Genomic DNA, 16,121 nt, shown 5'->3' with positions numbered 1-16,121 from the left:
GAAGAAAGGTGGACATACTGTGTGTACAAGAGACCAAGTGGATGGGGAGTAAGGCGAGGAGCATTGGAGGTGGTTTCAAACTGTTCTACCATGGTGTGGATGGGAGGAGAAATGGTGTCGGGATAATCCTGAAGGAAGATTATGTTAAGAGGGTATTGGAGGTGAGGAGAGTGTCTGACCGAGTGATGAGTGTGAAGTTGGAAATTGAAGGGGTGATGATGAATGTCATCAGTGCATATGCCCCACATATGGGGTGTGAGATGGAGTATAAAGAAGATTTCTGGAGTGGGTTCGATGAAGTAGTGGAGAGTGTATCCAAGGATGAAAGAGTGGTGATTGGAGCAGATTTCAATAGACATGTTGGGGAAGGGAATAAAGAGGATGAGGAGGTGATGGGGAGGTACGGTCTCAACAAGAGAAATGTGGAAGGGCAAATGGTGGTGGAGTTTGCAAAAAGAATGGAAATGGCAGTGGTGAATACGTATTTCAAGAAGAAGGAGGAACACAGGGTGACATACAAGAGTGGAGGAAAGTGCACACAGGTGGATTACATCTTAAGTGGGAGATGCAACCTGAAAGACATTAGTGACTGTAAGATGGTGGCATGGGAGAGTGTAGCTCAGCAGCATCGATTGGTGGTCTGTAGGATGACTTTAGAGGTGAGGTTGAGGAAGACAGTGAGGGCTGAACCAAGGACCAGATGGTGGAAGCTGAAGGAGGAAGACTGTTGCGTGAAATTTAGGGAGGAGGTGAGACAGGCGTTGGATGGTGGTAAAGATGGGTGGGATGATTGGGCAACGACAGCAAAAGTTGTGAGGGAGATAGCTCAGAAGGTACTTGGTGTGACATCTGGACAGAGGAAGGAAGATAAGGAGACTTGGTGGTGGAATGAGGAAGTACAGGAAAATATAAGGAAGAAGGGGTTGGCGAAAAAGAAGTGGGATAGTCAGAGAGATGAAGAAAGTAGGCAGGAATACAAGGAGTGGCGGCGAAAGGCAAAAAGAGAGGTGGCAAAGGCCAAGGAAAAGGCATATGACGAGCTGTATGAGAAGTTGGATACAAAAGAAGGGGAAAAGGATTTATACCGATTGGCAAGACAGAGGGACCGAGCTGGGAAGGATGTGCTGCAGGTTAGGGTGATAAAGGACGCAAATGGGAATGTGCTGACAAGCGAGGAGAGCGTGTTGAGAAGGTGGATGGAGTACTTTGAGGAGCTGATGAATGAAGAAAATGAGAGAGAGAGAAGGTTGGAAGAGGTGGAGATAGTGAATCTGGAAGTGGGGTGGATCAGTAAGGATGAAGTGAGGACTGCTATGAAGAAGATGAAAAGTGGAAAGGCGGTTGGCCCAGATGGTATACCAGTGGAGGCATGGAAGTGCTTCAGAGAGATGGCAGTGGGGTTGTTAACCAGATTGTTTAATAAAGTCTTGGAAAGTGAGAGGATGCCGGAGGAGTGGAGATCAAGTGTACTGGTTCCGATTTTCAAGAATAAGGGTGATGTGCAGAGCTGTGGAAATTACAGAGGGATAAAGTTGTTAAGCCACACCATGAAGTTGTGGGAAAGAGTAGTGGAAGCTAGGTTGAGAGGAGAGGTGACGATCTGTGAGCAGCAATATGGGTTTATGCCAGGAAAGAGCACCACTGATGCGATGTTTGCTTTGAGAATGTTGATGGAGAAGTATAGGGAAGGCCAGAAGGAGTTACATTGTGTGTTTGTGGATTTAGAGAAAGCTTATGATAGGGTGCCAAGAGAGGAGTTGTGGTATTGTATGAGGAAGTCAGGAGTGGTGGAAAAGTATGAGGATCGTGCAGGATATGTATGAGGACAGTGTGACAGCGGTGAGGTGTGCGGTAGGAATGACGGACCGGTTTAAGTTTAAAGTGGGATTGCACCAAGGATTGACTCTGAGCCCTTTCCTGTTTGCAATGGTGATGGACAGGTTGACGGACGAGATCAGACTGGAGTCTCCATGGACTATGATGTTCGCGGATGACATCACTATCTGTCGGGAGAGTAGGGAGCAGGCTGAGGCGAGCCTCGAGAGCTGGAGGTATGCACTGGAGAGAAGGGGAATGTTAGTCAGTAGGAGTAATACGGAGTACATGTGCGTAAATGAGAGGGAGGGTGGTGGTATGGTGCAGTTGCAAGGAGTTGAGGTGGGGAAGGTGGATTGGTTTAAATACTTGGGATCAACTGTCCAAAGTAACGGAGAGTGTGGGAGAGAAGAAGTGAAAAAGAGAGTGCAGGCAGGATGGAGTGGGTGGAGAAGAGTTGCAGGAGTGATTTGTGACAGAAGGGTAGCTACAAGAGTTAAGGGGAAAGTATACAAGACTGTAGTGAGACCAGCTATGTTGTATGGGTTGGAGGCGGTGGCGCTAACAAAAAGACAGGAAGCGGAGCTGGAGGTGGCAGAGTTAAAGATGCTGCAATTCTCATTGGGAGTGACGAGGATGGACAGGATAAGGAATGAGTATATTAGAGGGACTGCGCAGGTCGGACGGTTTGGAGACAAAGTGAGAGAGGCGAGATTGAGATGGTTTGGACATGTGCACAGGAGGGAAGCGGAGTATATCAGGAGAAGGATGCTGAAGATGGAGCCGCCAGGCAGGAGGAGAAGAGAAAGGCCAAAGAAGAGGTTCATGGATGCAGTGAGGGCGGACATGCGGGTGGTTGGAGTGTCAATGGAAGATGTGGAGGATAGAGTGAAATGGAGACGGTTGATCTGCTGTGGCGACCCCTAACGAGAGCAGCTGAAAGAAGAAGATTTTAAAATAATTTACTTATTATTTTCTGTCACATACCTCAACATTTTCTACATATTTGTTATTTGTGCAATATTAGGTGCTCAAAACTGAAAATTCTACACAATGAATGAGCCTTGTGCATTAAATCTCTCCATCTATGGTTACAGCTCGTATGATATATCCCCAAGAGGCTTAGTTAACAGACTTATTTGACTGTAATTTTGGTATGCCAATATATGCGATCATGCAATATATCCCAAGTAAATTATGGAAAAATTGTGCTGTGAAGCACTTTTTGAGGATTGCAACTGTCTCACATAAAGTATTGTATGGATATATTCTAATTTAATTGGCAGAACTACCTAGTAATAAAGCACTTAAAATGAATAAAACATATATAACATTTAATTATTTTTAAATAAATTGTCAAAAATAGGGAAAATAGTTGAATGCCTAAAATTAGTCCACCAGCAAAAACTGCAGAAAATGCATAAAATTGTCCCATAAAGTGTTTTGGACAGTTGCTAATGTGTTAGAAAAGTATTTATATGTGTAATATTCTGTTTTTACCTGCTGCAGTCAGTCAAACCAACATTACATTGTTTATTAACAACACCAATGTCTGTGTTTATTTATGCTCCATTATTACTTTAATAAAAATTGGTAATTGCTCGGATGAAAAGGAGAGACATACATTTACTCTAAATGAAAGTAAAAACTCACTGGTCACACATTTTATGAAATTTCTGTGCCTAAGGGTACCTCTGCTTCACCCCAAACTGTTCAGACCCCTTTAACCATATTTATTTTCTTTTTTTGTCTTATTCAGCACACTCTCATGTACATTTTGGTATATGATACATGGAAATATAATGATTTTGAAATTTTCATGTCTGTGGCCACTTTGTGTCCCATTTACCATGCTTTCACCCTGCAACAATATCTGTTCAACGGTTGCAAGAATTACTGATTAAAGGTGATAAATCGGTACACTCATTGACTGACTTGTCACAAACAGCACACCACACAGCAGCCACCGAGGACCTTTGCATTGATTTAGCTTTCAAAATTAACAATCACACACCTTCTGTTAAAATGATCTCAAAACACAACCAAAACTACTCTCATCAAATCTCTCACACCAATTAAATGCCAAGCTTTGACGTTTTGAACAAAAACTTTTTGAGTGCAAACTTCGTTCTTTTTCAAAAGCGAGATGATCTTGATATATTCTGGACTAAACCAGTTGGAATTATGATTCTGATGAACCATAAGCTGGAACAGAGCATCAGTGCTGCCGAAGCAGTTTTTTGGCAAAAGTTATACTGGGTGGTGTGCTGTTGCCTTCGCAGCAGTAATAGAGGAGGAATTTGGAACTTGTTAATGGTGCTGATGACAGCTCACCTACCCTATGTGAAGGACTCCGTGGGATCGTTAACGTCCACCAACTAATGCCGATAGACGGTGCACCCAGTTCAAAATTGATGAATCACCCTACCTGTGAAATACGGAGATACCGGTTTATAGCTCGGCAGAGATTCAAACCCAGGCTAGAAATGCTTGGAGGAAAGTTTGCGTCCTCCGAGATCTTCCTGCCAGGGCTAAGGTGCAATTCGGAACAGGAAATTCGAAGTAAAATTGTTCTGTATTGGAGAAGCTTCTTTGAGCTCACCATATGCATTGCAAGAATCCTCACTCATCTCTTCCTTCACATGAATGGTGTTTGAAGTTGGAAGAGCGTGATCAGGGAAACCTCTCCTCCTCTCACCTGGACCCATTTCACCTGCACAAAATCCAATGTGAGAGCAACACAGCATTTTCATTCTTAAATCGTATGCCAATGTTACACACTGCCTCCGTGCACCGATGCGAGTGCACCGATTACCCAAAGGGAAACGCGGCAGAACGATGTCACACTCCACAATGATGTGTCCCGTCTATTTTTTACCAGGTAAAACTTGCATGCGATACTGAACATAAAGATTTAATATGCATTTCATTAATCCCAACTGTCTACCTCTCACACACCAATACCTTTAACTAAGATTCCAACACAACGATTTGAAAGAAATACACAAGGACTTTAAAACTCCCCAAAGTTGCACATTTCAATGCAGTTTTGAATAATCACACAACTCTGATGTTAGGGTCAGGTATAGGATTTTATGTGGAGGATAGAGCGATGGAGATAGGTCAGGTATTTTAAACGCAGCGCGTCGCTGCGTCCACTTTCCGCCGGCCATCCCCATCTCCTTGAGATGCCGATCAACCTGCTGCAACCACGAGGCATGTGGTCGGCCCATTGGCCTCCTCCACTCACGAGACTCCCTCGCTGAGAGAATCTGGTGAGCAGGATCAGTGTCAGGAAAACGAGCCACATGTCCATACAGCCGCAGCTGATGCTCACGGACTATGCAGGTAGCAAATCTTATTTGAGTCTCTCTCAGCAACCGCTCGTTGGATACAAAATCCGACCAGCGATAGCCAAGGATTTTCCGAAGAGACCTGGTACCAAAGGATTTAAGTCTCCGTCTCAACTCCTTGGTTAGAGTCCAAGTCTCTCATCCATACAGCAAGACTGGAAGCACCAAGGACCTGAAGACTCGGACTTTCGTCCTCCCGCACAGGTACCGGCAGCGACGCACCCCATTACCCAGTGAATCCATGACTCCCCAGGCCCGACTATTGACTTCTGAATCACATCCAGCAGAGACATGAATAGTACTGCCAAGGTAAGTGAAGCTCTCCACGACCTCAACTCTGAGGTTGGAAAGTTATCTCCGGCACCCCCTTATCTTCTCATCTCATGCATCATCATCATCATTCAGTACTCAAGCAGGTTGTGAAATGGAGTCCAAGTCGATTCTTTTCACATTCAGAGCAGGCTCTGTGGCTCCGGTTGGTGCCAGAGTATGCACAAAATGTTGTGCCACTGCACGTTCACCACATTGTGAGTCCCAAACTGAAGGGTGATTTTCATTCCACCGAAGCAAGCAGATGAATCTGTGTCCACTACTCGCCATTTGGGATTATGCTGTGCCCAGCAATACCTGAGGAGGAGGATGAGCTTGGCCTTTTTGGCGATGTGCCCAGAGAGACTTCGTCTTATTGGATGTCGGCTCTGTGAACTCAACTGGACAGCAGGCAGGATTGACCCACCACCGCAAGAAGGCAATGGGTTTGACTTGGGACTGTGGTCAATGTGCACACTCTTTCATAATGCACCCGCAGGTGTTGTAACCCAGCCCTTGCCGTTCACAGCTCCCTTTCACAAAACGAACTTGGCTGCATACCGCCGCTCAGTGCCAAGCATAGAATGGATCAGGATGTAAAGGAAGAAAAGGAAATTCAGAAATGGAACAATAGTAGAGGGGGGTTGCTGGTGGACCAAGTGCGACCTGCAGAAACATGGGACATGAGGTGGTGGAGAGAGCATGAGGGGGATAAATGACAGAAATAGCAGAGGGTGAAAGACCAGAAAGCTGGGTGTGCGCTGCCGCTCGCCACGTCTCCACAGGGCGAATCCCCCTTACCTGTGGCTATAATATTTTAAACCACCCATTAGCCACTGTGGCTAATCCATGTTATAGTGGTTTTTTTTTTTTTACCAGTTTTAGACGAATTTTGGGTGATTTTAGCACAGAATTCAACCTTCGTTGAGACGGCCGCCATTTTGTATGTTTTGATTACGGGAATCACGAGTGATTTTGTACAAGCTTATATATACTAACTTTAGTAGTTTTAAACTAGTTTCAAGTAAAAAAAAAAAAAAAAAAAAAAAAAAAAAAAAAAATCGACCGAAATTACACGATTCCCATGATTCTCGTCTCAAAATTTTATTTTAATTTTTTTGAAAAAAATTTTTTTTCCGGAATGATTCGGCGCTACATGCTTCGTTGGGTCAGTGGTTGCCAAGTGAGTTTTGACACAATCAGTTGTAGTACGACGAGTTTGTTTGGATGAGAGTTTGATGGGTGACTTTGGTTGGTTGGAAGTGCGAGTTTGATGGGTGACATTGGTTGGAAGTGTGAGTTTGATGGGTGACATTGGTTGTATGAGTGAGTTTGATCTGTGAGATTGGTTGGAAGTGTGAGTTTGATGTGTGAGATTGGTTGTATGAGTGAGTTTTATGTGTGAGATTGGTTGGAAGTGCAAGTTTGATGTGTGAGATTGGTTGGATGAGTGAAGTTGTTGGGTGAGATTGGTTGGATGAGTGTTTGATTGGCATGAGGTTGGTCCAATCCTGGTCCACAACCACCCCCCATCCCCCACAACGACCATACGCCTCCCCCCCACACACACACACCATCACCACCACCACCACCATCCCTCACTATCACCACCTCCCCTGATGGTCGTTCATTCAACCAATCTCACACGTCAAACTCACTCATCCAACCAATCTGAACAATCCAACCAACCTCACCCATCAAACTCACACATCCGCCTTAAAATTAACTTATTATTTCATATTGCTAAAAAAAAAACAACTTTTGAATAAAATATGTGGCTATTTCCTTTCTCCTGTGGCTAATCATTCTCAACCTGGATTAGCCACAGTGGCGAATTCCTTTTGAAAACCAGAGCACACCCAGGAAAGGATGCGGAAAAAACCAAAGAGAAGACCGACCTGTCTGCAATGGGAAAGTGATAGGCCCATTGACTCAGCTTCAGCACCAGAGATTCCAATGATCTTAAGATATTGGTTTCCACAGCATCAAGTTGAGCAAGATGTGAGGCAGGGGTGCAGCCCAGAGTGCAGAGCGGGGGTGGGTGTAGCTGGCACCAGGTGCGACAAGGAGGAAATTGAGGGGGTGGGATGATTAATGAGTTGAGAGAGGATGGGATGAGGAGGAAATTGAGAGGGGGACAGGATGAGGGGGAAGCTGAGAGAATGTGGGATGAGGGGGGAAGATGAGAGAATGTGGGATGAGGGGCGGAAGATGAGAGAATGTGGGATGAGGGGGGGGGGGAGGCTGAGAGGGTGTAAGACGAGCGGACAGCTGAGATGGTGTCAAATGAAGCGGAAGCTTTAAGGGGTGGGGTGGGGAATGCAGAAAGAGGGGACATGAAGTGGAGGGTTGCTGTGGAGGACACACAGAAGGGGCGCAGTTGGCTGTTGGCAGAACACAAACATGTCGGAGATGTGGGGGAGAGTACTGACATGGAGGGGTTTCACACCATTGGAGAACATGAAAGGGAATCGATTGTCATGAGGAGACAACCTCTGCCTAATCTGGATATACCGAGGCAGACCACAAGGGAGGGGTAGAAAGAATGATTGTTGAAGGCACGGAGGAAAGTCATACAAGAGGTATGGGAGATTGATGGATGAAGTGTTCAGGAGTGAGACAGGTTTGAAAAATAATCTTTGTGAAGAAGAAGACAAGGAATAGATTGTGATGAAGAAGAAGTACACGTTTAGTGTTCCTGACGGAGAAAATAAGGAAGATGGAGCTTTTTAATAAACTTATTTGAAAGTGGTCAAAGGAAGAAACGTTTCATTACATGAAAATTCAGTTTGGAGATATTGAGAAAAGGAAGGGATAGAATGAAGCACATCAAGTAGAGGAAGATCGATTCGTGATTTTGTTTGGAGTGAAGGAAAAAAATTTGAAGCGAGGAGGTGGAACAGGATTAAGTTGTGGAAGCAGAAACAACAATACTTGGGAGAACCCATCCAAGTGACTACATTCCAAGCACTCACCTTTCCAGGTTATTGTGATTCTTTTCCCCCTCTCTCTCGCCCCTTTTTGTTTGTCCGTTGGTTTGTTCCTTTTCCGTTTCATTCACACCTTCTTCTTCTTCTTGCTGTGTTTCTTTCAGCTTGTTCTCCCCATGTGTCTCGACCTCCCCTTGATCTCACCCTCACTTCTACTCTGCAGTTAGTGTTTCCCCCTTTCCATTTTGTTCCCTTCTAATCTACTCTAACCCTTCCATGATGCTCGATCAAGTGTCCAAAAAAAGGGAAAAGCAGAACGAGGCAAGCGGTGTGAGAGCAGACATATTTGGCACACTGACCATGGCCTGGGCAATGAGGCCTGGGCAATGAGGCCTGAGCAACACGAACACCAATTCGACAATCCCACACAACAAGGGTGAGAGGGGGGAAAAAAAAAATTGGAAAAATAAACATGGAGAAGTCCACAAAAACATGAACAGCAACTCAGGAGCCAAATACTGCATGACAAAGACATGATGGATCTGGTCCAGAAAATTTCGATTTGATCAACTGGAAGGAGACATTGCCAATCAAAAAGTCCACAAACAACATACTCGGAACTGGACAAGATGATTTTCTTTACCGTTTAATTGTATAATTTTCCACCTAGGGACTCTGCAGAAGATTTTGGAATATAAAATAATTATCTCTTCAAGTCAAGAACAAATGATAATTAAATATTGTGGAATCCAAACTTAATGACTCCTCTTTACACAATTCCCATCAAGTGGAATAATATTATCTTTGATTCATACCTTGTGAGGGAGATCCATTTGTAGGTTCCGGTTCCACCTTCAGCACAACGATAGAAGATTCTGCAGAAAAACAAAACTTGCTTTGAAAAAAGAAAAACACACGCACGCACACACAATAATGTGAAGCAGAAATATATTCTCAAATCTCGACACAATTTTACTTTTGAGCTCAATTTCACCACTGAAACGAACGAGCTAGATTGCACCACACAACAGAAGCTACGTTGATTATCAGCAAATTTATAAAAGGCTAACAGGAACCAAAAAAAATCAACAAATTACACAGAATAATACAAACAAGGATACACAAGGAAATTAGATCCAGGTGGAGGCCATTTGGGCCCATCATGCAAGCACCACATCAACTTAATACCGCACCGATTTCACAACACCGGATCAAAACAAATAAAATGCAATTAAATAAATAAAAATTTGTGGGTGTTTTCTTTCTTTTTTTTTCTTCCAGGGGAGGGGGCATGGGCATAGATGGTCTTGGGTAAAAAAAAACAAACACACATCAACCACACAACACCCCGCAAACATCTCTTGATGAGATCCCCCCCCCATGCATACAATCACCCATCAATGCTCAAGCAACATAAAAGTCCTGCCAACATCCCCATACCCCTCTATTATCCAATACTTCCAGGTACTGTACCCACCTAATTCAAATTTCAACTGATGTACTATCTTTGCTGCCACGACCTTTCCAGGGAGGCCGTTCCATGCATTCATTACTCTCTGAGTGAAAGTCCCCTTGCCTTACTACCATCTTAACTCTCCTGTTCTTTATTCTCAGGCTATGGCCCCTGGTCCTATCACTGTCTACTCTGCTAAATAATTCTTCGGCACCCTACATTATCTTAAACATCTCCATCATATCTCCTCATAAACGCCTCTTTCTCATGTATAAAGCCCTGTTTCCTTCAGCCGCTCCTCATAGCTGAGTCTAGCTAGGCTCGGAATCAATCTAGTAGCCCTGCACTGAACCCTCTCTATGGCATCTATGTCCTTCCTGAGTTGTGGTGACCAAAACTGCACTATATTCTAGATGTGGCCCTCACTAAATTCCTGTACAATGTTAACACCACCTCTTGATTTATAATTATTGATCCCCCTCCGAATACAACCTAAAACCCTATTTGCTTTTCCTATAGCTCCCTGGCATTGTATTGTGCTGCCTGCTTACCTCCCATATCTATTACCACCCCCAGATCCTTCTGTTGTGTGACGTGCTCCAAAATTAATCCTTGCATCATCTATTCTATTTTCATTGTTCTTCCCCATCTCCAACACCTTACACTTGCTCACGTTAAATTGCATCTGCCAATCTTTTGAGCAATCCATGTAAAGTACCAATACTTTCCTGAATCTGATCGCCACCCCCGCTCTGCTATCCACTTTACCTCCAAGCTTTGTGTTATCTGCAAATTTAGAAAGCTTACTCTTCACCCCACTATCCAAATCATTGATGTAAATTACGAACAACAAGTAAAAAAAAAAAAAGACATAAAATGTCACAGTAATGTCCGTTATTTTAGTAATTTTGCTGCGTGGCGTTAAAAGGCGAGCCCATATTTATGTACAACAAAAACGGCTACCAGTCAGCCATCTTTCATCAGATCGCAAAATAAAGTAAGGTACACGTACATGCCATCATGTACTGTGTTTGTGCCAAGTTCCAACAAAAATCAGACCACGCGTGTCTGAGAAATGGTTAGGGACACATTTAAGTAACAAAATGGCCACCAGTCAGCCATATTGGATCTGATCTCAAAAAGAAATTATGTGTTTATCTATGCCATCATTCTCTATCTGTGAGTTTGAACAACATCGGTAAATGCACGTCCAATAAATGGTTGAGAATGAGTTCAACATCGTGGTTTTTTTTTTTTACAAACTAAAATGGCTGCAATCTCTCAATGGCAAAGAATCACTTTAAAAAAAAAATTCTCGTATCCGGATCCAGATTCGGATCTTCATCAGAATCGAATGAATTCATCCCCATCACACAACCAACATGTTCACAAAGTTTCATCCGAATCCGTCCATCATGTTTTGAGATATTGTGCTAGATGTCAATTTAGCCATATCTGTCAAAGGTGAAGAATCACTTTAAAAACTAGAGGGGGAGCACTCGGGAGAGTGCAAAACCTCTGCCGCCAATACTACTGAGTCACTCAAGTGAACCTTATATCTTATTCATTAAATATGATGTCAACAGTGCTGACAGTTATAGTTCTTTTCTCCAACATTTTTTTTTGGGGGGGGGTTGGAAATCACTTAAAACATGTAAAAATGCAAAAAAAAATGCAAAAAAAAAAAAAAGTTATCGAAATTTTGTTGAAAAAAAAAGTTGCAAACATTTTTTTTCTCTAACAATTTCTTTTGGGGGGGGGTTGGAAATCACTTCAAACATGCAGAAATGCAATTTTTTTTTTCCTTTTTTGGGGGTGGGGGGTAACAATTTTTTTGGGGGGAGGGTTGGAAATCACTTAAAACATGCAAAAAAAAATTTTTTTTTCCTCAAACAATTTTTTTGGGGGGGTAACAATTATTTTGGGGGGATTGGAAATCACTTAAAACATGTAGAAATGCAAAAAAAAATTTTTTTCTCTCTTTTTTGGGGTTGGGGGTAAATTTTTTTGGGGGGGTGGAAATCACTTAAAACATGTAGAAATGCAAAAAAATATATATTCTCTAAATTTTTTGGGGGGGGGAGGGATTGGAAATCACTTAAAACATGTAGAAATGCAAAAAAAATTCTCTATTTTTTTAGGGGGGGGTAAAAAAAAAATTTGGGGGGGGTGGTTGGAAATCACTTAAAATATGTAGAAATGCAAAAAAAAAATTCTCTAAGAATTTTTTTTTAGGTGGGGGGGGGGACCAAGTCCAAAATTTAATGGCATGATCCTTGGACCATACCTCACCCCCCCCCCCCACCAAGTTTCGTCAAAATCTGTCGAGGAGTTTTTCCGTTATACTGTTCACAAACAAACAAACAGAAAGGGATGAAAACAGTAACCTCCATCCATCTTCGAAGATGGCGGAGGTTAAAAATGCAAAAAAAAAATTAAAATATTTTTTCAAAATGGCTGCCATAGCCATTAGCCATCTCCACCAAATTTCATCCAAATCCATCCACAATTCTTTGATATATCCTGCACAAAAACAGACAAGCAAATAAGAAAAAGATGTCTTGCAGAGCATGATATTTTCGATTAAAATCTACTCCCCCAAAGGTTGCCATGGATACATCAAATTGTCCATTTCATTAAGATGAAAATTGACAATCTTAATCAAGCTCAGGTCAATTGGATGAAAATTTATTATTTTTCAGATTGAAATTGATTTTAAGTTTGACCTTTGACCTCAAAAATAGTTGGTTTCCCAATTCAGGAATGCAGTTTGCAATTGCTGTTTAATTTTCAAGTCAATCGGATGTAAATTGATGATTTTAGAAGTTTGACCTTGAGTTGACCTTTGACCTTAAATAGATGGTCTCCCAATTCAGTGACGCAATATGCAAATCCTGTTCAACTTTCAAGTCAAACGGATGAAAAACGACGATTTTAGAAACTCGATCTCAAGATAATCTTTGACCTCAAAACCAATAGGCTTCTCAGTTTAGACGACCTCTACAACTTCATAAATTTTTATGACTATCGGTTTAGATTTGTGACCTGTAAATGATCGACAAACAGAAAAATCATTCATAAAGTGACAACTTGGCAAAACAGAATGGCACTCCGTAGAGAACATACCTCCGCCAGGCTGAATAGTTTACATTTTGTATGCCGCTGATAGGTCGGATCTGATTCCAGACCTTAACCAAAATCGAATCGGCTTGTTCTCGTCACCTAACCAACTCTTCCACCTCGTTTTGTCCCAAGTCATCCACAACTTTTAGAGATAACATGCTATACATAGTTTTTGGCTCCATCTCTCAATGGTGAAGAATCACTTACATAAACTTATCGGATCCAGATCTGGATCTTCACTAAAATTGAATCAATCCTTTGTTACACACCCAACATGTCCACCAAGTTTCGTCTGAATCCATCGACACGTTTTTGAGATGTCGTGTTATATATAATTTTTGGCCCCATCTTTCAATGGTAAGGAATCACTTGAAAAATTCTCCAATCCGGATCCAGATTCAGATCTTCACCAAAATCTAATCAGTCTTTTTCACACATCCAACCTGACCACAAAGTTTCATCCGAATCAGTCCTCAACTTTTTGAGATAACATCCTGTATCTCGTTTTTGGCCCCATCTCTAAATGGTGAAGAATCAGTTGAAAATTAAATAATCCTCATATTCAGATCTTCACCAAAATTGAATCAATTCTTCCTAGTGGCACTCCCAACCTGTCCACCAAGTTTCTGTGGAATCCATCCATAACTTTGAGATATTGTTCTATACATCGTTTTGGCCCCATTTCTTAATGGTGAAGAATCACTTAACATTCTCAGATCTGGATTTGGATCTTCACCAAAATTTAGCGTTGCTGTCTTTGGCCGGTCACCTGCACACAATTTTTTTTCAAAACAATTGCTTGAAAACTGTGGCCAAAAATCGTGACAAACAGGCAAACAGACAGACAAGCCGGTAGGCGACGAGGGATTCGCTAGGATCGAAGCGCTGGATACGATGCTTTTCATTCTGACCGATCCACCGACGAAGATTCATTGCCAAGACGTATTGGTTCACATACAATTGTTCTTCTGCCTGGCAAGATTTTTCCTATTGTGTATTTTGCCAACTGGCACTCCTCATAAAAAATGACGGTAAATAGACACCCTATTTTTGAAGGACTACCATTTGAAAAATAATCGGTTTGCTGGGTTTGTGCTGTGGAGCCTCGCGTTGCAGACACACACACACACACACACACACACACACACACACACACACACACACACACACACACACACACACACACACACACACACACACACACACACACACACACACACACGATAAACTTCTCTCAATGCTCTTGTTTGACCACACCTCCTGAGCCACAATATTTTTCGTAAGCCACGCCCACTTTCCTACGCCACTCCCACTTTAAATAATAAATAATTGGAGGTGGTGTGTGGGTCGTGGAATCATTTTCGGTAAATAAATAAATAATTGGAGGCGGAGTGTGGGTCGTGGAATCGTTTTTGGTAAATAAATAAATAATTGAAGGTGATGTGTGGGTGGGGAATCGTTTTCGGTAAATAAATAAATAATTGGAGGTGGTGTGTGGGTGGGGAATCGTTTTCGGTAAATAAATAAATAAATAAATAAATAATTGGAGGTGGTGTGTGGATCGTGGAATCGTTTTCGGTAAATAAATAAATAATTGGAGGTGGTGGTGGGTGGGTGGGGAATCGTTTTCGGAAATAAATAATTGAAGGTGGTGTGTAGGTCGTGGAATTTTTTTCGGTAAATAAATAAATAATTGAAGGTGGTGTGTGGATCGTGGAATTTTTTTCGGTAAATAAATAAATAATTGAAGGTGGTGTGTAGGTCGTGGAATTTTTTTCGGTAAATAAATAAATAATTGAAGGTGGTGTGTGGATCGTGGAATTTTTTTCGGTAAATAAATAAATAATTGGAGGTGGTGTGTAGGTCGTGGAATTGTTTTCGGTAAATAAATAAATAATTGAATTGGTGTGTGGATCGTGGATTCGTTTTCGGTAAATAAATAAATAAATGGAGGTGGTGTGTGGATCATGGAATTGTTTTCGGTAAATAAATAAACATATTAGAAATCCACAGACAGAAATGCCGGTGATTCCATTTATTTTGGATCCTTTTCACTTTGGTCAATAGTGTTTGGATCGAGGAGAGATTGAAGGTGGAACGACGGTGTAGTTCCTTACAAACACTGTATACACACCTTAAATGACGGTAAATAGACACCCGATTTTTGAAGGACTACCATTTGAAAAATAAAACCTCAATCAAAAATCGGCTCGAGTAAAATTTTCTAAATATCTCGAAGTGTTTAATTCCGAAGTCTCGTTTCTCTACATTCAAAACTGAAGGACAATTATTGAAAATACTGCACACGGTTTTTTGGCCGCTGCACAGCATCGGGTGGTTGCGAGGAAACGAAATTCAAAGGCGCACATTCCCTGTATATATTCCACCTGTTGGCAAAGTTTCATCGAAATCGGTTCGTGCTGTGGAGCCTCGCATCACACACACACACACACACACACACACACACACACACACACACACACACACACACACACACACAATCCCAGCTCTGTTCTCTCTCTGACCCCCCCCCCCCCACCAGCCAAGAGACCCAAACTCTGTGCTCCCCTCCCCCTTTTCCCTTTCCTCAAATCCTCAAATCCCTCTCCCAACCGAAGTCCTCAACTCCCCAACCTCTCTCAAAAGTCTCAAACCCCTTGATCCCAACTCTGTCTCCTCTCTTCACCCCTCCCCCAACCCAACTCTGTCATCCCCTCCCTCTTTCTTCAAGTCCTCAACTGCCCCAAACCCCAAGTCCTCAACTCCTCCCAAATCCTCCACCCCCTCCCTTCCCAACGGTCAATCCCCTTCTTCCAACTCCACGCACCCCCATCCCCAACTCTGTCCTCCCCTCCCCATTCGTAACAACATCACACAAAGATACACAGAGAATTTTAATGAATGAGAAGGACATTCGACCCATCATGCCTGCATGATTCTTGTCCCCATTTGTTAAGAACAATGTTAAAAGTAAATAAAGACGGAACGTTAAATTCACAATCACTTCCCCCCTTCCTTGCGATAAATCACGGACACGTGTTTGTTTGTCGCGCTCCTCCTCCTCCTCCCCTCCTCCTACAGCTCTGCGCTCATTAAATCCAGACTTGTTACATCGGATAAACATGACCACAGTTCATG

At 42.5% G+C, this 16,121-nt stretch overlaps 1 protein-coding gene across 2 annotated transcripts in view; it reads right to left on the bottom strand.

Annotated features, from left to right (window-relative positions):
• LOC147009928 (uncharacterized) overlaps positions 1 to 16,121 on the bottom strand; it is a 138,902-nt gene that overhangs the window by 15,449 nt on the left and 107,332 nt on the right. For both annotated transcript variants that reach the window (XM_085862580.1, XM_085862581.1), the window contains 2 exons: positions 9,223 to 9,282; positions 4,418 to 4,528 (listed from right to left, as the gene is read on the bottom strand). In XM_085862580.1, the coding sequence (XP_085718706.1) occupies positions 4,418 to 4,528; positions 9,223 to 9,282 (171 nt within the window). The remainder of the gene's footprint in view (positions 1 to 4,417; positions 4,529 to 9,222; positions 9,283 to 16,121) is intronic.

The sequence above is a fragment of the Eptatretus burgeri genome, chromosome 17, assembly GCF_056783735.1.
Source record: "Eptatretus burgeri isolate ZD-2024b chromosome 17, Ebu_testis_v1, whole genome shotgun sequence".
NCBI lineage: Eukaryota > Metazoa > Chordata > Myxini > Myxiniformes > Myxinidae > Eptatretus > Eptatretus burgeri.
This window is presented reverse-complemented; position numbering and strand designations above follow the sequence as displayed.